Genomic DNA, 21720 nt, shown 5'->3' on the forward strand with positions numbered 1-21720 from the left:
GTGTGTATGTGTGTGTGTTGTGGTGGAAAAGCTTCATTATTGCAATAACGAATCAACGTTAAATAAAGATTGTTTGAATAACTGTCCAAGTCTCTCTCAGTTTACGTGAATTTCCACGACAGTGTGCGCAAACATTATGTCATTAACAGAGGTGATTAAGTAACCCTAAACAAAGACTGACGTAATAAAATATGATACTATACAGAATTATTATCAAAATCATTCTGCGCACATGGATCACATCCAATGGCCCTGACTTTGTAGACTGGCTGCTCCCTAATACCAACTCCCTAACTGTCCTACTGTGTTGTAGCCATGTTGAAGGAGCATCTAGCTCTGTCCATACATACACACAGGCCCATGTTAACTATAGCTCATCTATGTCTAGGGTGCCATTAACTTCAGATGTACATTAACACAATATATCATCGTTCATTAATAATAATCAACCATACATGTAATCAGAGTTGTTCCACGGCCCTCTCTACGCATGTATTATGTTTGCATATGTAATTAATGTAGATTTACATGTGTCGTTACATTACACAGGCTCGTCAGCTAGAGCAGTGGTTCCCAAACTGTTGGTCGGGACACACTGGCGGCATTGGTCCAGGTGGGTCACGGGACAACATTGCAAAAACGATTTAATTTTTATACATTAATCGGGATTAAAAAAAAACGTTTTCAGTGTAAACTTAAACGACTAAAACCAGATATAAAGTATGTAGAAAAGATAATGGAGCTATATATTTTAAAGTAATAGCCTATAATCTTTGAGAATTTACAATCAACAAAGTAAAAGAAAGACAATTAGGCCAACATTGATTTTCAGCAATAGAACACAGCATTAGCCATGCCAAAATGCGTAGAATTGTAGGAAATAAAGCTTAAAAAACGGAAAATGTTTCTCTCAGGTTCATGGCAGAATGTATACAATTACAGGAGATTAGCTTTGAAACTACTACCTTTTTCCTCGGCTGCCAAGATTATATTTTTGACTTATTCTTTGGTCTGTGCATGTTTTTTTTTAAACGGTCAACCCCTATGGTGGGTCGCGACTCAAAACACACCTCAATTTGTGGGTCATGAAGCAAGAAGGTTTGTGAACCCCTGAGCTAGAGCACACAGTGTCCCTTCATGACGACGGCTGAGTGAACTGACGTGAAAAGGACAATCACAACACACACGCTATCCTCCCAACACACACGCTATCCTCCCAACACACACGCTATCCTCCCAACACACACGCAATCCTCCCAACACACACGCTATCCTCCCAACACACACGCAATCCTCCCAACACACACGTTATCCTCCCAACACACACGCTATCCTCCCAACACACACGTTATCCTCCCAACACACACGCAATCCTCCCAACACACACGCTATCCTCCCAACACACACGCTATCCTCCCAACACACACGCTATCCTCCCAACACACACGCTATCCTCCCAACACACACGCTATCCTCCCAACACACACGCTATCCTCTCAACACACACGCTATCCTCCCAACACACACGCTATCCTCCCAACACACACGCTATCCTCCCAACACACACGCTATCCTCACAAGTCATTAGGTCGCCTGCTGGGGGTGTGTGACACGCATGTCATGTGTTTGTGCTAAGGGGGTAGACCCACACACAGGACACCCAAGTGCCCTCGACTGGCAGCTTTGTCTTGGCACCGTGCCATGGCATCAGTCGTTATGGCACCCTCGTCACCACTTAACCTCATTTGAAAATTTAGTGTCCATTTCACATGTTAATTGGAGTCAATTGAGCCGGGCCTGGCACCACTTGGAGCTTTAATTAATGGCAGGGTAATTTGTTTCTGTCAGGCAATCGGAGGATCGGGGTTAGAAGTGTGTGTGAGAGAATCTTTTTTTTAGATCTGGGTTCATATGCCATGTCTTTAGGCTGAAAAGGCTTCTATTGCATCCTACAGTCAGCCTACTAATCTCACTTTTCCACTTCCTTCAAATCTGCTAACCCTGATAGGGGCAAGGGGCTATAGGGTAGGAGCTAGGGGCTACGGAAGGGGTCACCTACCTTTTCTAGTATGAGAGCTACTTGAATGAAAAATGTTGTGAGCTACTTTTTGTTCTAGCTTTCAAATAGGCACATTCTTCTCCTCTCCCCTGCAACTCTTCCCAAGGTCCTTAGTGTACAAGAGCAAGTAGCGCACTGTTTTCTATCAATATACCTGGTAAAAAACTTTTTCACACTCAAAATTACAACTGTTCATATAGAAACAACGAATTTGGATTGTTCTGAGGCCATGTCAATGGTTAAATCACATAAAAAGGCCATGTTGTTTGTGTAATTCCCCTTTAATTGAGCATCTGGCCCTTTAATTGCACATCTAGCTAGTGAGGAATGTGCCATCTAATGTGCTGGTCTAGTGATGGTTCTGTACTGCTGCTGCTCATTTCATGGTAAAGTTTGCAAATAACATATAATATACAAATTATATACTTCCTCATGATACACTTCTACTAGGTAAGCCTACTCCGCAGTTAACAGTTAATTGAGAAAGTTTTGGGGAAGGTATTTCTGTCAACCCATAAGTAATCACATCAACTGGCTACACAACTGGATTGATAGACAAACACTCGCACCACACACACAGACAGGGTTAATATTGCTGGAAATGAATTGTCAGATATTGTGTTAGGTTTGGCTTTTTAATCCAATAGCGGCTAACCAGGGGTGTGATAATGTCAACATTGCGTTGATTAGATAATAGTTGAGAGCTCGCTGTGTCAGATACTTGTGAGATTTGTTTATGACAGTTTGTGATGGATCATATGAAAAATGACGTGTACTTTGGGAATTGTTTGGCGAGCGACTCATAGGTGGGTTGTCAACCTGTTGGAGACCCCTGGGCTAGGTGTGGACACCTGGGTGTGGACACCTGGGTGTGGACACCTGGGTGTCCTAAAGATTTCCTAATCCTAACTGACCTGTTGTCTCTGTGTACAGGTGTCGTGTATGTCGACCAGCTCCTCCTGTAGGTGTGTCACTTCCTCCTGTAACTGTGTCACTTCCTGCTCCAGCTGGGTGTGAGTGACCAGATGTTTGCGGTGGGAGGCGGCCAGGTCCAGGTGAAGAGATTGCAGGGTCCTCTCTAGCCCCGCCTTCTCCTGGCTCTGCTTCTCTAGTTCCTCCTCCCTGCGAAGATACTCTGCCCTCAACTGTAGCAGGGCATGTTCGCAATTGGCCAAGCGCTCTACCTGCTCTGTGGATTGCTGAAGAGAAGTCAATACACATTATTATTTATAGGGATGGTGGTACTGGTATTCTGAAAAATAACATAGATCTCCACACTGCTATATGCTCCCAAAAGTGCTCTGTTCGATTGATGCCCATTGGTTTAACGTTTCAGTACAGTTAGGGTGACCACTTCCTGGATTGTGCGGGACCGTTACGCATTTTGGCTCTTTGTCCCGCAACCAAAACAATTATGTCCCGCATTTTATCATCAAATTCAAACACCACTAATTTAGAAAAAATTTGGATGTGTCCCATATTTCAGTCAGACATTCCAACCAGTCTCTTGAAGTCATGTTGAGCTCATATACAGTGCCTTCGGAAAGTATTCAGAACCCTAGACTTTTTAAACATTTTGTTACGTTACAGCTTGATTCTAAAATGGAGGTCCTTTGTGGAGATGGGAGAACCTTCCAGAAGGACAACCATCTCTGTAGCACTCCACCAATCAGGCCTTTATGGTAGAGTGGCCAGAGGGAAGCTACTCCTCAGTAAAAGGCACATGACAGCCCGTTTGGAGTTTGCCAAAAGGCACCTAAAGGACTCTCAGATCATGAGAAACAAGATTCTCTGGTCTGATGAAACCAATATTGAACTCTTTGGCCTGAATGCAAAGTGTCACATCTGGAGGAAACCTGGAAACCTGGCAGCATCCCTACGGTGGCAGCATCATGCTGTGGGGATGTTTTTCAGTGGCAGGGACAAAGATGAACGGAGCAAAGTACAGAGAGATCCTTGATGAAAACCTGCCCCAGAGTGCTCAGGACCTCAGATTGGGGCGAAGTTTCACCTTCCAACAGGACAACGCAGGAGTGGCTTCGGGACAAGTCTCTGAATGTCCTTGAGTGGCCCAGCCAGAGCCCGGACTTGAACCTGATTGAACATCTCTGGAGAGACCTGAAAATAGCTGTGCAGCAACACTCGCCATTCAACCAGACAGAGCTTGAGAGGATCTGCAGAGAATAATGGGAGAAACTCCCCAAATACAGTGTGCCAAGCTTGTAGCGTCATACCCAAGAAGACTCAAGGCTGTAATCGCTGCCAAAGGTCTGAATACTTATGTAAAAGTGATAGTTTTTTATTTTTAATAAATTACCCAAAAATTATAAAAAAAATGTTTTTGCTTTGTCATTATGTGGTATTGTGTGTAGATTGATGAGGGGAAAAAACTATTTAATTAATTTTAGAATAAGCCTGAATCCTAAAAAAATGTGGAAAAAGTCAAGGGGTCTGAATACTTTCCGAAGGCACTGTGTATATATATATATATAAACTGGGTGGTTCGAGCCCTGAATGCTGATTGGCTGAGACCGTATACCACGCGTACGACAAAACATTTATTTTTACTGCTCTAATTACATTGGTAACCAGTTTATAATAGCAATAAGACACCTCGGGGGTTTGTGGTATATGGGCAATATACAACAGCTAAGGGCTGTATCCAGGGACTCCGTGTTGCGTCGTGCGTAAGAACAATCCTTATCCGTGATATATTGGCTATATACCACACCTCCTCTGGTCTTACTGCTTAAATATACACACACACACACACACTGCATATATCATAAGGATATGGTACGGGTGATATTAAAACACTTCTCCAATCTCTGATTTTCTGCGCAGCGCAAGACAAGAGGTAGACCAATGTCATATGCCTATCGTCAACCAATCATTTTTCTCAAATCCTTTCTGGTTAAATTACAGCAAAACCTGGAGGACATTGAGGCTTAATTACTTACAAAGAGCTACAAAGGTAAGTAAATAGCAGTATTAGACTGGAACATAGAAGACCATTTTGTCAAACTTGTGAGGCTCACCAGTTGTTCATTCAACATATTTGCTTCTACTTCTTTGTGTGTGTATGTGTGTGGTGGAGGGGGGTCCTGCCAAATGTTTTTATTCATGTAGGCTACTACCTTCTGCAGTTGTAGTCTCTGTCTCTGCAAGGCACAATACTGCTCATCAGAGTAGGAGTGATTCTGCTGGTAGGACTTCAGTGAACTCTCATACTTTAGTATCTGTGGGGAGAGGATAGTCTGTTACTAAATGGACATGACCTGGGGCTACACCTCAACGTACCTTTTCTCAAAGCCATGCTGTAACTATTGTCTATCATAGAAAGATACTTGATTGACAGATAGACAGGCAGACATGTAGGGACACAGACAGACAGGACAGACAGACAGACAGACAGACAGACAGACAGACAGACAGACAGACAGACAGACAGACAGACAGACAGACAGACAGACAGAAACAGAGAGAATTACTGAAACACCAACTACAGAGAGATTCTCTCCTCAACAGAACCCACTCACATCTAACTCATTACACAATGTAATAAAGTATCAAATACAGACATTCTTCAAACAGCTAACTCTTTTATAACGCACAGATTCAATTTGATTTGATCAGAATGACATTCCGCCGTGTTGACCTTGTCAGCTGAGCTGAACCAAATTACATTTTCCCGTAATAAAGATTATTCATTTGTAGACAGACTCAGTAAATATCCTCAAACAGAGGCACACCCACACACACACACACCCACACACACACACACACACACACACACACACACACACACACACACACACACACACACACACACATCCTCCACTGTCATTTCTGTTTTACTCAGGATCGCTATCAATATAATATAATTTCACTGAACTTGCACCCATAACTCATGAACAGAACGATCATTATAGTTGCTACAATTATGAAAAAGGTCACTCAGATTACTTTTATTTAACTTGGCATACTGCACAGACAATTTTCTCGAAGAGACTCACAAATTAAAATAAATATGGAACTAGGCATATGTATTATTGTCCTTACTTCAGGTTAGGATATTGGACAACGCAGGGCAGAAAAGCCCACAATGTACAGGAAAAGGAAAAGCGTTATAAATATGTAGTATGGGGATGATATATCTACATACAATAGATATTTATTCCTTTCCACTCTCTATATAGGTCTACTGTCAACCATAACATTGACAGACCTGAGTTTTCTGTGTGTCCACCTCTTGCTGTAGATGTTGTATGGTTCCTTCACACTGTTCCATTCTCTCACACCCCTCCCTCAGAGCCATCTGATTGGCCTGCAGCTCATCAGTCAGTTGGTCCAGGGCTTCCTCCGAGTGCTCCCATTGGCCAAGTTTTTCCTCGTAGCGCCCTTCCAGCTCTGTAAGCTCCGCCTTAACCCTGTCTACCGCTGCCTTGGATTCAGTCAGCTGTCAATCAAAACCAAATAGAACAGGTTGACATTGGTCATTGGAGTAAAACTTGCATTTTGAAAGTGAGTGGTCAAATGCTATAAACTAGCTTAGACTACCTGTTGTTGTGTGTATCTGAGCTCCTCCTCCACACACTCTATGTGTCCCTGGAGCTGCTGCACCTTCTCCATGGCAACGCAGTACTTCTGTTTAAAGATGGCCGCCTTCTCCTCCTGGCCCTGAGTCCTGGACGTGGTTTCACTCAGGTCCTCCTGGAGGTCCGTCAGTTGTTGTCTCAGAAGCTCCATCTCAGTGTCTCGTGTGTTTTCCAACCCTTTAGCCTCTTCAACCTACATCCACAGCAATACAAAAACATCACATTGGATATGAGAGACAAAGATCAAAAGGCAACAAAAATATATATCATGAGTCATAATGTGCATCCACACACACACTCGTTCGGTCACTAACAGACAGACCCAGTAATACTGTACACTCCTAGTTGAAATAAGGGCCAAGCTATCTGAGGTGGGAGTGAATGGGTCCTACTCTACAGATAGGATCTATCAGCCACAGAAGACACAGGAGCTGAAATGTCCTTTCTAGAAACAATGTCTTCATAATTCTCTCATTGAACACGATTATTATTATTATTTATTTGATTTAAATGTAACCTTTATTTAACTAGGAAAGTCAGTTAAGAACAAATGTTTATTTACAATGACGGCCTGCCGGGGAACAGTGGGTTAACTGCCTTGTTCAGGGGCAGAACGACAGATGTTTACCTTGTCAGCTTGGGGATTCGATCCAGCAACCTTTCTGTTACTGGTCCAACTCTCTAACCACCAGGCTACCTGCCGCCCCTATTATTGTTTGGTGTTGGGTGTAAATCTTTTCCTGTCCAGTTTGGTGTTGATCACTGAAAACAAGTGCGCAATAGTAGTAAAGAGTAGAACTGGTGGTTGATTCAGCTGCTAGAGAATCATTGTCCTATCCTTCTTAGCTTTCTTATTCTAATACTCAGATGAATCCAGGAAGTGAAATCTGACTGATCCTTGTGTTAAACTCAGACCCAGCCCACCTTGAGAGATCAGTGTTAAACTAGACTAACTTCATTAATCCAGCTAACTGTTAAGGTTCAGAGTTAAAATTTGACAAAACTAGATTAACTCCTAATACAGATCAGCCGGTGGGTTAACTCCCTCAGTACTGACAGCAGGCAGACCAGTTAGAGTCACTGGTTCACTGGAGTCCTCTCAGCTGATTTAACTGGAGATTAACACACGCTAATACCAGTAATACCAGCTCCCCAGCACCGCACCTCTATGGCTGGGTAACGAGAGAGAGAGAGAGAGAGAGAGAGAGAGAAAAGAGAAGAAATGTAGTGTTTTGTAATAGGCTTTTCAGAGAAGTACCACACCTTCACATGTTCAAAAAGAAAACACTACTTAATGTAGTTCCACTTTCTGAAACTGTGGACATATTTGACAGAATTATCCAGTGTGTGTGTGCGTGTGTACGTCCTGCAAACCCTCCTCTGTCTCCCTCCCCTCTGTCTAGTTATTCATAATGGAGTGTGAAGACGCGTGTCGTTCCCAGCACCAGCAGACGGAATGTGAGTCAAACACAATCCCACAACATCATTCTGATCTAAGACAACACACCACCATCCCTCTGGCCCAGTGGTGCATTACACACACATATACTGCTCACACACATATACTGCTCACACACATATACTGTACACACACATATACTGTACACACACATATATACTGTACACACACATATATACTGTACACACACATATACTGTACACACATATATACTGTACACACATATATACTGTACACACACATATACTGTACACACACATATACTGTACACACATATATACTGTACACACACATATACTGTTCACACACATATACTGTACACACATATATACTGTACACACACATATATACTGTACACACACATATACTGTACACACATATATACTGTACACACACATATATACTGTACACACACATATACTGTACACACACATATACTGTTCACACATATATACTGTTCACACATACTGTACACACATATATACTGTTCACACATACTGTACACACCCGTATACTGTTCACACATACTGTACACACCCGTATACTGTTCACACATACTGTACACACCCGTATACTGTTCACACATACTGTACACAACCGTATACTGTACACACCCATATACTGTTCACACATATTGTACACACCCATATACTGTTCACACATACTGTACACACCCCAATTCATTTAAACCAGAGATGGGCAAATGACACCTCTTTTGCAGGCCTTCGGATCAGTCGGGATATCAACTTACTGTTGCACGTTAGAATAGTAAAAACACACAAGGTTTTGACATTTGCTTGTACATCAGCAGTTTTTCTCTTGTTATGTCAGTCACTGACCGTCACTCAATCAGCCCATGTCAGCTAACATTTATAGATTGGTAAGTTAGTCTAGCAGCCAGCTATCTAAACTTAGTAATCATGGCCGAATTACCGGCAGAGGGGGTCCCCATTGACACAACACAGTTTGGCTTATGGCCCCCAAAAGGCTAGGGCTGGCTCTGAATACGTGTGGGTATGGATGTGAGTACACAGACACGCGAGACACTGCACCCCCTCATGAGGAGTTTAGATTGTCTGAGTCCCCCACCCCCATCAAAGATGCCCATCCCTAATTCAAACCATTCCATTTTGTATGTTTTTAATCGAAGCTGAAGAACATAGCTGTTTGATAAGCGACATACAATGAGGGTAATAGAAGTGATGTGATATTGTTGTGGCCGTAATCAGGAGCTTGTGGTCCACAGGGAAACTCCTCTCATTAGATCAACACATCTTAGTGACCTTTCAGACCTGCTTGTAGAACTGATAGTGTCCTTTAGAACGGACGGGTCTGTGTCTATTTGAGTCCATAATCACATGTTGTTTTTCCTAATGCTTTAACTCTCTTCAGCTCAACTACGCACTTCATCCTGCTATGACTGTAATGAGAGAATTAGTGACGTTCTTGCCACAAGATGACTATTGTTGTTTGGTGTGCTAGTGATGTGAAACACATCAGTTATACAGTAAATACACATGTATATTGTATCAGTTTCTTGGTGTAAATCAGACACACCCCCCCTCCCCTCCGGACATACTCCTCACCTTCTCCAGAGCCTCCTGGTATCCCTCCTCTGCCAGTTGGAGCTTTCCCCTCAGCTCTGTGACCTCTGACCCGTGCTCTCTGACCTCGGCCTGGGATTGGCTTAGCTCAGAGGAGGCCTGCTCTAATTGGCTACTGAGCAGGAAGTGCCTGTGGCTCCAGCGCTCTGTGTCAGTTCTGTGGTTCTGTTTCATTGAGTCTAGATCAGATGTTAGCTGCTCTATGGACATGGTCTGGGACTTCACCTGGACACAGAGGAGGGGGTTACTGTGTGTGTGTGTGTGTGTGTGTGTGTGTGTGTGTGTGTGTGTGTGTGTGTGTGTGTGTGTGTGTGTGTGTGTGTACCTGTTGCTGTGCGATACAGAGTGCGTTCTGTATCCGTTGTCGTTCTGTCACTTCCTGGTCTCTAAGCCCCTCTGTCTCTCTGACCATCTGCCTGAGAAGACACGCCTCTTCCTGTTGACCCTTGACCTTCTGGTTCAGACGGCTGACCTCAGCCTCCAGCATGGCCAGCTGAGGGACACACACACATAGACAGTGTACACATACACAAAAGGTGTTGAAATACATGTAGACCAATTAGAGATCTGAAATGCAGTCTCTCACCTCCTCCTGTGTCCCTTGATACTTCTGCTCCACTTTACTCAGCTCTGTCCTCAACTGTAGAATCACCTGGTCCCTACTGCTCACCTGGAACACACCTGGTTTTAGACACACACACACAACAAGGAAGGGTTTTAGGAGATGGTGTTGTACACACTCTACCTAACAGACCCACCTCTCCTTGTGCGGTGCAGTGTTTCTGGTTAGTAAGTGTGAGGTTTGTCTCCAGTCTCTCTTTCTCCCTGTTCAGAGCTGAACATTGACTGGAACAGTCCTCCATCTTAGATCTCAGCTGAGCCGTCTCCTCCTGCTGTTTTGCCAATGCAGACTCTCTACTGACCAACTGGACAGAACATGTTGGTGTCAGCTGCACTAAAATAACTGTTTAAAAAGACATGTTACTATGAGGTGTGAATTACTATTGTACTTACCTCTTTTTTACAGTCAGAGAAGTTCTTTCTAACCTCTGCTAGCTCCTTCAATAACACAGACAGCTTGCTGTCCTTCTTGTGGATCTGCAGACACACAAACAGACATACATAAAAACACATTTCAATATATCACATATTTGAAATAATCCAACAGTCTGCTTTTCATCCACTTACAAATATACACAAATGACAAGTGGGCAAACAGAATCAAACCAACTCCTTCAACTAATGACATCCCATCAACAATGTGTTGGTTTTCCAAAGACAAAGCCACAAATGTATTTTCTGTCTACTAAAATACTATGAATAAAGGGTATTTTCTGTTGGTAATTAGTGTTTGTGTCTGTCGGTTTAGTGATGGATTGATGGATGATAAACATTTATAAGTAATTTATGTTTCTCTCTTGAGTGTGTGTCTGGCTATTATTTGTGTTACCTAGCTATGGATGGTCCTCTATAATAAACCACTTTATATGCTGAATAGGGTTATGGGGTGTGTGTGTGTGTACGTGTTGTTTCGGCTCCTCTGTGTGTGTGTGTGTGTGTGTGTGTGTGTGTGTGTGTGTGTGTGTGTGTGCGTGTCATCTCTCATCCTCTCCTTTCAGTAAGATCTTCAATCTTTTGCAGCGGAAGTGAAGAGCGAACGTGAGAGAGAGCGAAAAGGGCCTTTTTATATGAGATATTAGTTCCAGTCAGAGTGTTGAGGTGAAAGGACCATTAACATCCAAACACACGCCGACGAAAAGACAAACAGCACAGCACATCAGAGCCAAACACACGCTGTTTTCTTCTATCTTTGGCTCTCTTCCGTTCTCTCTCCGTTTCCTTCTCTCTCTCTCCCTCTCTCTGAGAGCTGGTTTGTAACTGTCATTCAGATTGATGAAGTTAAGATGGCTCCTTGACCTTCAGGCTCCTCTCATGACCAACACTCTCACATGATGGAGTGGCGCGTGCGCACACACACACACACACACACACACACAAAATACAATGAATAAGTAGCTAAAAAATCCCATCCAGCAAACATGTTGAAGTCCTCCACAGTGTCTCATAAAAACAGCTCTGTGTGTATATGTGTATGTGTGTGGGTGTGTATGTGTATGTGTGTGGGTGTGTGTTATTCCCATTGTAATACGTGACAGGCAGGATCTTTACAGATAACCACAAGAGGATGTTGTGTCAAAACAGACATCCCGTCAAAATATATTCTCCTTCCTAAAACTGGGTCAATCACAGACAACTTCTAGAAAAAGAATACTTTGGAGCGAAGCATTCCAATGTGTGTGTGTGTGTGTGTGGAGGGGGGGGGGGCATCCCAGTGGTTTCTGGGAGGGGGCCTCTGATATGGAAGGTATTTCTATATCAATCAGATCACACTGTGTTTTAGTACGTCTCATACTCCACACACCTCACCGCACACACCATTTTGAGCTTGTCACTCACTGACAGAAAATCCCCATTGACGGGCAGCAACACGATCAAGAGAAAAGGAGGAGAGGGGGAGAGAGAAAAATAAAGAGACCAATCGAGAGGAGGGAGACAGAGAGAGAGAGACAGAAAGAGAGAGAGAGGAGGGAGACAGAGAGAGAGAGACAGAAAGAGAGAGAGAGGAGGGAGACAGAGAGAGAGAGACAGAAAGAGAGAGAGAGGAGGGAGACAGAGAGAGACAGAAAGAGAGAGAGGCCGAGAGAGACAGAGGCCGAGAGAGACAGACAGAGAGAGAGACAGAAAGAGAGAGAGACAGAAAGAGAGGCCGAGAGAGACAGAGAGGCCGAGAGAGACAGACAGAGAGAGAGACAGAAAGAGAGAGAGGCCGAGAGAGACAGAGAGGCCGAGAGAGACAGAGAGGCCGAGAGAGACAGAGAGAGAGAGACAGAGAGAGAGAGACAGAAAGAGAGAGAGAGGAGGGAGACAGAGGCCGAGAGAGACACAGAGAGAGAGACAGAGAGAGAGAGACAGAGAGGCCGAGAGAGTCAGAGAGAGAGAGAGACAGACAGAGGGAGAGGCCGAGAGAGACAGAGAGAGAGGCCGAGAGGCCGAGAGAGACAGACAGAGAGAGAGACAGAGAGAGAGAGAGACAGAGGCCCGAGAGAGTCAGAGAGAGAGAGAGACAGAGAGAGACAGACAGAGAGAGAGGCCGAGAGAGACAGAGAGGCCAAGAGAGACAGAGATACAGAGAGGCCGAGAGAGAAAGAGAGGCCGAGAGAGACAGACAGAGAGAGATACAGAGAGCCGAGAGAGAAAGAGAGGCCGAGAGAGACAGACAGAGAGAGAGGGAAAAGGATGTAGCGACAGAAAAAGGAAAGTAAAAAGATAAGCTAGCCTCTTATTGGACTCTGTTCATAACAATGTCTAAAGACATTACAGAGTATAATAATTTGGTAGCGCCAAATAAAACACTGAAACATGACCCATCTTCGGTTAAAGCCTGTCTCATTACTATCATCAAGGAGCTGGGAGAATCTATCAAAACACATCACTTCTGTACCAAGAGAAGAAGAAAGAGAGAGAGAGAGACGGGGGGATAAAAAGAGAGGGGGGGACGATGGATGAGGTTCCAGATGAAGGGAAGAAAGTGTTTAGTCTATTTGTTCAGCTGTACTCATGTTAGGACGTTTAGGGAACAGAAAATGTTATTGTTCGGGAGAATTCTTATGACACACACAGACACACACACACACACATGCCCGCACGCATGCAGGGCAGGAAATGGTCAGTGGCAGAGCTGCAGTAGCAGTGTGTGTGTGAGATCAGAGGTAGGTTTGGTCAGTGAACAGAGCTGCAGTAGCAGTGTGTGTGTGAGATCAGAGGTAGGTTTGGTCAGTGAAACAGAGCTGCAGTAGCAGTGTGTGTGTGAGATCAGAGGTAGGTTTGGTCAGTGAAACAGAGCTGCAGTAGCAGTGTGTGTGTGAGATCAGAGGTAGGTTTGGTCAGTGAAACAGAGCTGCAGTAGCAGTGTGTGTGTGAGATCAGAGGTAGGTTTGGTCAGTGAAACAGAGCTGCAGTAGCAGTGTGTGTGTGAGATCAGAGTTAGGTTTGGTCAGTGACAGAGCTGCAGTAGCAGTGTGTGTGTGAGATCAGAGGTAGGTTTGGTCAGTGAAACAGAGCTGCAGTAGCAGTGTGTGTGTGAGATCAGAGGTAGGTTTGGTCAGTGAAACAGAGCTGCAGTAGCAGTGTGTGTGTGAGATCAGAGGTAGGTTTGGTCAGTGAAACAGAGCTGCAGTAGCAGTGTGTGTGTGAGATCAGAGGTAGGTTTGGTCAGTGAAACAGAGCTGCAGTAGCAGTGTGTGTGTGAGATCAGAGGTAGGTTTGGTCAGTGAAACAGAGCTGCAGTAGCAGTGTGTGTGTGAGATCAGATGTAGGTTTGGTCAGTGAAACAGAGCTGCAGTAGCAGTGTGTGTGTGAGATCAGAGGTAGGTTTGGTCAGTGAAACAGAGCTGCAGTAGCAGTGTGTGTGTGATATCAGAGGTAGGTTTGGTCAGTGAAACAGAGCTGCAGTAGCAGTGTGTGTGTGAGATCAGAGGTAGGTTTGGTCAGTGAAACAGAGCTGCAGCAGCAGTGTGTGTGTGAGATCAGAGGTAGGTTTGGTCAGTGAAACAGAGCTGCAGTAGCAGTGTGTGTGTGAGATCAGAGGTAGGTTTGGTCAGTGAAACAGAGCTGCAGTAGCAGTGTGTGTGTGAGATCAGATGTAGGTTTGGTCAGTGAAACAGAGCTGCAGTAGCAGTGTGTGTGTGAGATCAGAGGTAGGTTTGGTCAGTGAGACAGAGCTGCAGCAGTGTGTGTGTGAGATCAGAGGTAGGTTTGGTCAGTGAAACAGAGCTGCAGTAGCAGTGTGTGTGTGAGATCAGAGGTAGGTTTGGTCAGTGAAACAGAGCTGCAGTAGCAGTGTGTGTGTGAGATCAGAGGTAGGTTTGGTCAGTGAAACAGAGCTGCAGTAGCATGTGTGTGCGTGAGATCAGAGGTAGGTTTGGTCAGTGAAACAGAGCTGCAGTAGCAGTGTGTGTGTGAGATCAGAGGTAGGTTTGGTCAGTGAGACAGAGCTGCAGTAGCAGTGCTGCAGAGCCTTCTAGCTGAGAAGTACAGTTGTCTGCACTGTTAATGCTACTGGTCTACACAATCACACACAGTAATTACTGCTATTTGGCTATGTAGAGAGGGAGGAAGAGAGAGATGGGGGAGAGGGAGGAAGAGAGAGATGTAGAGAGGGAGGAAGAGAGAGATGAGGGAGGAGGAGAGAGATGGGGGAGAGGGAGGAGGAGAGAGATGGGGAGAGGGAGGAAGAGAGAGATGGGGAGGAGGAAAGAGGAGAGAGATGGGAGAGGAGGAGAGAGTTGGGGGAGAGGGAGGAGGAGATGAGGGAGGAAGAGAGAGATGAGGGAGGAGGAGAGAGATGGGGGAGAGAGGAGGAGAGGGAGGAAGAGAGAGATGGGGAGGAGGAGAGAGTTGGGGGGAGAGGGAGGAAGAGAGAGATGGGGAGAGGGAGGAAGAGAGAGATGGGGGAGAGGGAGGAGGAGAGAGATGGGGGAGGGGGAGGAGGAGAGAGATGGGGGGAGAGGGAGGAAGAGAGAGATGGGGGAGAGGGAGGAGGAGAAAGATGGGGGAGAGGGAGGAAGAGAGAGATGGGGGAGAGGGAGGAAGAGAGAGATGGGGGAGAGAAGGGGAGAGGGAGGAGGAGAGAGATGGGGGAGAGGGAGGAGGAGAGAGATGGGGGAGAGGGAGGAGGAGAGAGAGGAAAAGAGAGATGGGGGAGAGGGAGAAAGAGAGAGATGGGGAGAGGGAGAACGAGAGAGATGGGAGCAGAGAACTACCTCTCCAGCTTCACACGTTGTGAGGAATCTGATTAGAAAGGAAAGAAAATAAGAAAAACAACAATTTTGCTCTGTGGGAAAAGGAGAAAGACAAAGGTGAAAAAGAGGGCGGGAAATAAAACATGTGTTTCTCTCCTCTGTGTTACCTTCCTGCCAGCGGCCCTGCGTGTGTCAGTGAGTGTGTTGTTGGCCCGCTCCAGATCCTGACTCTGCTGTAAAACCTGGTCATGGAGATGCAGACACTGATCTCTCTCTTTACCCAGACCGATCTTCAACTGATCCAGCTCTACTGACAGAGTACACACCCTGTCCTCACTAACCAGGAGCTGGGAGGGGGGGGGACAGAGAAAGAGAGAGAGATAGAGACAGGAATGGAGAGGGACTTAAAGAGAGAAGCAGGATCTTAAAAACAATTCAAATCAAATCAAATTGTATTTGTCACATGCACCAAATAGAACAACACCTTACAGTGAAATGTTTACTTACAAGCCCTTAAAAAAATGTAGCTGCATTGTTGGTTAAATAAAAAATAAAACAAATAAAAAAATAAGGAACAAAAGTAACAAATAATTGAGGAGCAGCAGTAAAATAACAATAGCGAGGCTAAATACAGGGGGTACAGATACTGAGTCAATGTGCGCGGACACTGGTTAGTCGAGGTAATTGAGGTAATGTGTACATGTAGGTAGAGTTAATAAAGTGACTATGCATAGATAATAACAGAGAGTGTAAAAGGGGGGGGGGGCAATGCAAAAAGTATGGGTAGCCATTTGATTAGATGTTCAGGAGTCTTTTGGCTTGGGGGCAGAAGCTGTTTAGAAGCCTCTTGGACCTAGACTTGGCTCTCCGGTATCGCTTGCCGTGCGGTAGCAGAGAGAACAGTCTATGACTGGGTGGCTGGAGTCTTTGACAATTTTTAGGGCCTTCCTCTGACACCGCCTAGTATAGAGGTCCTGGATGGCAGGAAGCTTGGCCAGTACGCACTAACTGGGCAGTACGCACTAACCTCTGTAGTGCCTTGTGGTCGGAGGCCGAGCAGTTACATTACCAAGGCAGTGATGCAACCAGTCAGGATGCTCTCGATGGTGCAGCTGTAGAACCTTTTGAGGATCTGAGGACCCATGCCAAATCTTTTCATTCTCCTGAGGGGGAATAGGTTTTGTCGTGTCCTCTTTACGACTGTCTTGGTGTGCTTGAACCATATTAGTTTGTTGGTGATGTGGACACCAGGGAACTTGAAGCTCTCAACCTGCTCCACTACAGTCCCATCGATGAGAATGGGGGCGTGCTCGGTCCTCCTTTTCCTGTAGTCCACAATCATCTCCTTTGTCTTGATCAAGTTGAGGGAGAGGTTATTGTCCTGGCACCACAAAGCCAGGTCTCTGACCTCCTCCCAATAGGCTGTCTCATCGTTGTCGGGGATCAGGCCTACCACTGTTGTGGCATCTGCAAACTTAATGATGGTGTTGGGAGTCGTGGCTGTCCGTGCAGTCATGCGTGAACAGGGAGTACAGGAGGGGACTGAGCACGCACCTCTGAGGGGCCCCAGTGTTGAGGATCAGAGTGGCGGATGTGTTGTTACCTACCCTTACCACCTGGGGGCATCCCGTCAGGAAGTCAGGATCCAGTAGCAGAGGGAGGTGTTTCGTCCCAGGGTCCTTAGCTTAGTGATGAGCTTTTGAGGGCACTATGGTGTTGAACGCTGAGCTGTAGTCAATGAATAGCATTCTCACATAGGTGTTCCTTTTGTCCAGGTGGGAAAGGGCAGTGTGGAGTGCAATAGAGATTGCATCATCTGTGGATCTGTTAGGGCGGTATGCAAATTGGACTGGGTCTAGGGTTTCTGGGATAATTGTGTGGATGTGAGCCAGGACCAGTCTTTCAAAGCACTTCATGGGTACAGACGTGAGGGTCGGTAGTCATTTAGGCAGGTTACCTTAGTGTTCTTGAGTACAGGGACTATGGTGGTCTGCTTGAAACACGTTGGTATTACAGAATCAGACAGGGAGAGGTTTAAAATGTCAGTGAAGACAATTGCCAGATGGTCAGCGCATGCTCGGAGTACACGTCCTGGCAATCCGTCTGGCCCTGCGTCTTTCTGAATGTTAACCTGTTTAAAGGTCTTGCTCACATCGGCTGTGGAGAGCGTGATCACACAGCCGTCCGGAACAGCTGATGCTCTCATGCATATTTCAGTGTTACTTGCCTCGAAGCGAGCATAGAAGTAATTTAGCTCGTCTGGTAGGCTCGTGTCACTGGGCAGCTCTTGGCTGTGCTTCCCTTTATAGTCTGTAATAGTTTGCAAGCCCTGCCACATCCGACAAGCTTTGGAGCTGGTGTAGTACGATTCAATCTTATTCCTGTATTGACGCTTTGCCTGTTTGATGGGCATAGCGGGATTTCTTAGCAGCGTCCACGTTAGAGTCTCGCTCCTTGAAAGCGGCATCTCTACCCTTTAGCTCAGTGCGGATGTTGCCTGTAATCCATGGCTTCTGGTTGGGGTATGTACGTACAGTCACTGTGGGGGATGACGTCATCGATGCACTTGTTGATGAAGCCAGAGACTGATGTGGTGTACTCCTCAATGCCATCGGAAGAATCCCGGAACATATTCCAGTCTGTGCAAGCAAAACAGTCATGTAGCTTAGCATCGGCTTCATCTGACCACTTTTTTATTGACCGAGTCACTGGTGCATCCTGCTTAAATTTTTGCTTGTAAGCAGGAATCAGGAGGATAGAATTATGGTCAGATTTGTCAAATGGAGGGCGAGGGAGAGCTTTGTACGCGTCTCCGTGTGTGGAGTAAAGTGGTCTAGAGTTTCTTTCCCTCTGGTTGCACATTTAACATGCTGGTGGAAATTTGGTAAAACGAATTTAAGTTTCCCTGCAATAAAGTCCCCGGACACTAGGAGCGCCGCCTCTGGATGAGCGTTATCCTGTTTGCTTATGGCGGTATACAGCTCATTGAGTGCGGTTTTAGTGCCAGCCTCTGACTGTGGTGGTATGTAAACAGCTATGAAAAATACAGATGAAAACTCTCGCTAGATAGTGTGGTCTACAGCTTATCATGAGATACTCTACCTCAGGCAAGCAAAACCTTGAGACTTCCTTAGATATCGTGCACCAGCTGTTGTTTACAAATATACATAGACCGTCACCCCTTGTCTTACCAGAGGCTGCTGTTCCATCCTACCGATACAGTGTAAAACCCGCCAGCTGTACGTTATGTCGTCGATCAGCCACAACTCGGTGAAACATAAGATATTACAGTTTTTAATGTCCTGTTGGTAGTTTAATCTTGCTAGTAGGTCATTGATTTTATTTTCCAATGATTGCATGTTTGCCAATAGAACGGATGGCAATGGGGGTTTACACGCTCGCCTACGAATTTTCAGAAGGTTAGCCCGACCTCCGGCCCCTTTTTCTCCGTCTTCTCTTGACGCAAATGAAGGGGATTTGGGCCTGTTCCCAGGAAAGCAGTATATCCTTCATGTTGGACTCGTCGGACTCATTAAAGGAAAAAGCTTCTACCAGCTCGTGGTGAGTAATCACTGTTCTGATGTCCAGAAGTTATTTTCGGTCATAAGAGAGGGTAACAGCAACATTATGTACAAAATAAGCTACAAACAATGCAAAAAAACGAACAAAATAATTGGTTAGGAGCAAGTAAAACGTCAGCCATCCTCTCCGGCGCCGTTCTACATGACAATGACTAGCAGTTGTTGTAGTGGTGTTGGAGGTCCGGTGGGAACAGTTTGACTGGCCCAATAAAGAGCTGTGTTGGTGCTAGTTAAGCCCTGTCCAAGACCACTAGCTGGGATAGGAAGCTGATCACTGTATTACTCTCTCCGCATGGAATGATGCTAGTCAGCTAGATATGAAGCAATATGTCTGGCCTTGTCTAAAGTAGGAATTGACTAAAACCCACTAGGGTCCACACACTAGTGCAGAGGTGTTAAACTCATTCCATGGAGGGCCTAGTATCCGATAGTTTTAGTTTTTTCCTTTTATTAAGAACCTAGACAATCAGGTGAGTGGAGTTCCTTACCAATTAGTGACCTTAATTCATCAATCAAGTACAAGGGAAGAGCAAAAACCAGCAGAAATTCGGCCCTTCGTGGAATGAGTTTGACGCATGTGCACTCGTGTATAGTGCAGGAGTATTCAAATCCTACCCTGGAGGTCCGGAGCCTGCTGGTTTTCTGTTCTACCTGATAATACATTGCACCCATCTGTTGTCCCAGGTCTAAACCAGTCCCTGATTAGAGGGGAACAATGAAAAAAATCAGTGGAACTGGCTTCGAGGTCTAGATTTGAATTTGAGGGGTATGGAGTAGAGGTCGACCGATTATGGTATTTCAACGCCGATACCGATTATTGGCGGGCCAAAAAAAAGCCGTTGCCGATTAATCGGCTACCGATTTTTTTGCTTATTTGTAATCATGACAATTACAACAATACTGAATGAACACTTATTTTAATTAATATAATACATCAATAAATCAATTTGGTTTAAATAATGCAAAAACAAAGTGTTGGAGAAGAAAGTAAAAGTGCAATATGTGCCATGTAAGAAAGCTAACGTTTAAGTTCCTTGCTCAGAACATGAGAACATATGAAAGCTGGTGGTTCCTTTTAACATGAGTCTTCAGTATTCCCAGGTAAGAAGTTTTAGGTTGTAGTTATTATAGGAATTATAGGACTATTTCTCTCTATACCATTTGTATTTCATATACCTTTGACTATTGGATGTTCTTATAGGCACTTTAGTATTGCCAGTGTAACAGTATAGCTTCCGTCCCTCTCCTCGCTCCTACCTGGGCTTGAACCAGGAACACATCGACAACAGCCACCCTCGAATCAGCATTACCCATGCAGAGCAAGGGGAACAACTACTCCAAGTCTCAGAGCGAGTGACGTTTGAAACGCTATTAGCGCGCACCCCGCTAACTAGCTAGCCATTTCACATCGGTTACACCAGCCTAATCTCGGCTTGAAGTCATAAACAGCACAATGCTTGAAGCATTGCGGAGAGTTGCTGGCAAAATGCACGAAAATGCTGTTTGAATGAATGCTTACGAGCCTGCTGATGCCTACCATCGCTCAGTCAGACTGCTCTATCAAATCCTAGACTTAATTATAACACACAGAAATACGAGCCTTATGTCATTAATATGGACGAATCTGGAAACTATCATCTCGAAAACAAAAGGTTTATTCTTTCAGTGAAATACGGAACTGTTCTGTATTTTATCTAACGGGTTGCATCCATAAGTCTAAATATTCCTGTTACATTGCACAATCTTCAATGTTATGTCATAATTACGTAAAATACTGGCAAATTAGTTCGCAACGAGCCAGGCGGCCCAAACTGTTGCATATACCCTGACTCTGCGTGCAATGAACGCAAGAGAAGTGACACAATTTCACCTGGTTAATATTGCCTTCTAACCTGGATTTCTTTTAGCTAAATATGCAGGTTTAAAAATATATACTTCTGTGTATTGATTTTAAGAAAGGCATTGATGTTTATGGTTAGGTTCAGTCGTGCAATGATTGTGCTTTTTTCGCAAATACGCTTTTGTTAAATCATCCCCCGTTTGGCAAAGTCAGCTGTCTTTGTTAGGAAGAAATAGACTTCACACAGTTCGCAACGAGCCAGGCGGCCCAAACTGCTGCATATACCCTGACTCTGTTGCAAGAGAAGTGACACAATTTTCCTAGTTAAAAGAAATTCATGTTAGCAGGCAATATTAACTAAATATGCAGATAAAAAAATATATACTTGTGTATTGATTTTAAGAAAGGCATTGATGTTTATGGTTAGGTACACGTTGGAGCAACGACAGTCCTTTTTCGCGAATGCGCACCGCATCGATTATATGCAACGCAGGACACGCTAGATAAACTAGTAATATCATCAACCATGTGTAGTTAACTAGTGATTATGATTGATTGATTGTTTTTTATAAGATAAGTTTAATGCTAGCTAGCAACTTACCTTGGCTTCTTACTGCATTCGCGTAACAGGCAGGCTCCTCGTGGAGTGCAATGTAAGGCAGGTGGTTAGAGCGTTGGACTAGTTAAACGTAAGGTTGCAAGATTGAATCCCCGAGCTGACAAGGTAAAAATCTGTAGTTCTGCCCCTGAACAAGGCAGTTAACCCACCGTTCCTAGG

General features: G+C 44.8%; 1 protein-coding gene across 8 annotated transcripts in view; it reads right to left on the reverse strand.

Moving 5' to 3' along the window:
• The window catches only part of LOC106578416 (trichohyalin), a 123671-nt gene that overhangs the window by 40955 nt on the left and 60996 nt on the right, over positions 1–21720 (reverse strand). For all 8 annotated transcript variants that reach the window (XR_006760675.1, XM_045702058.1, XM_045702055.1 and 5 more), the window contains 10 exons: positions 15689–15868; positions 10735–10818; positions 10479–10646; positions 10307–10390; positions 10046–10213; positions 9703–9945; positions 6620–6850; positions 6288–6518; positions 5197–5298; positions 2974–3258 (listed from right to left, as the gene is read on the reverse strand). Coding sequence is in view for 7 of the 8 variants with exons in the window: in XM_045702058.1 (XP_045558014.1) it covers positions 2974–3258; positions 5197–5298; positions 6288–6518; positions 6620–6850; positions 9703–9945; positions 10046–10213; positions 10307–10390; positions 10479–10646; positions 10735–10818; positions 15689–15868 (1776 nt within the window). In the remaining variant the exon portion in view is untranslated. The remainder of the gene's footprint in view (positions 1–2973; positions 3259–5196; positions 5299–6287; positions 6519–6619; positions 6851–9702; positions 9946–10045; positions 10214–10306; positions 10391–10478; positions 10647–10734; positions 10819–15688; positions 15869–21720) is intronic.

The sequence above is a fragment of the Salmo salar genome, chromosome ssa19, assembly GCF_905237065.1.
Source record: "Salmo salar chromosome ssa19, Ssal_v3.1, whole genome shotgun sequence".
In the NCBI taxonomy this organism is placed as follows: domain Eukaryota; kingdom Metazoa; phylum Chordata; class Actinopteri; order Salmoniformes; family Salmonidae; genus Salmo; species Salmo salar.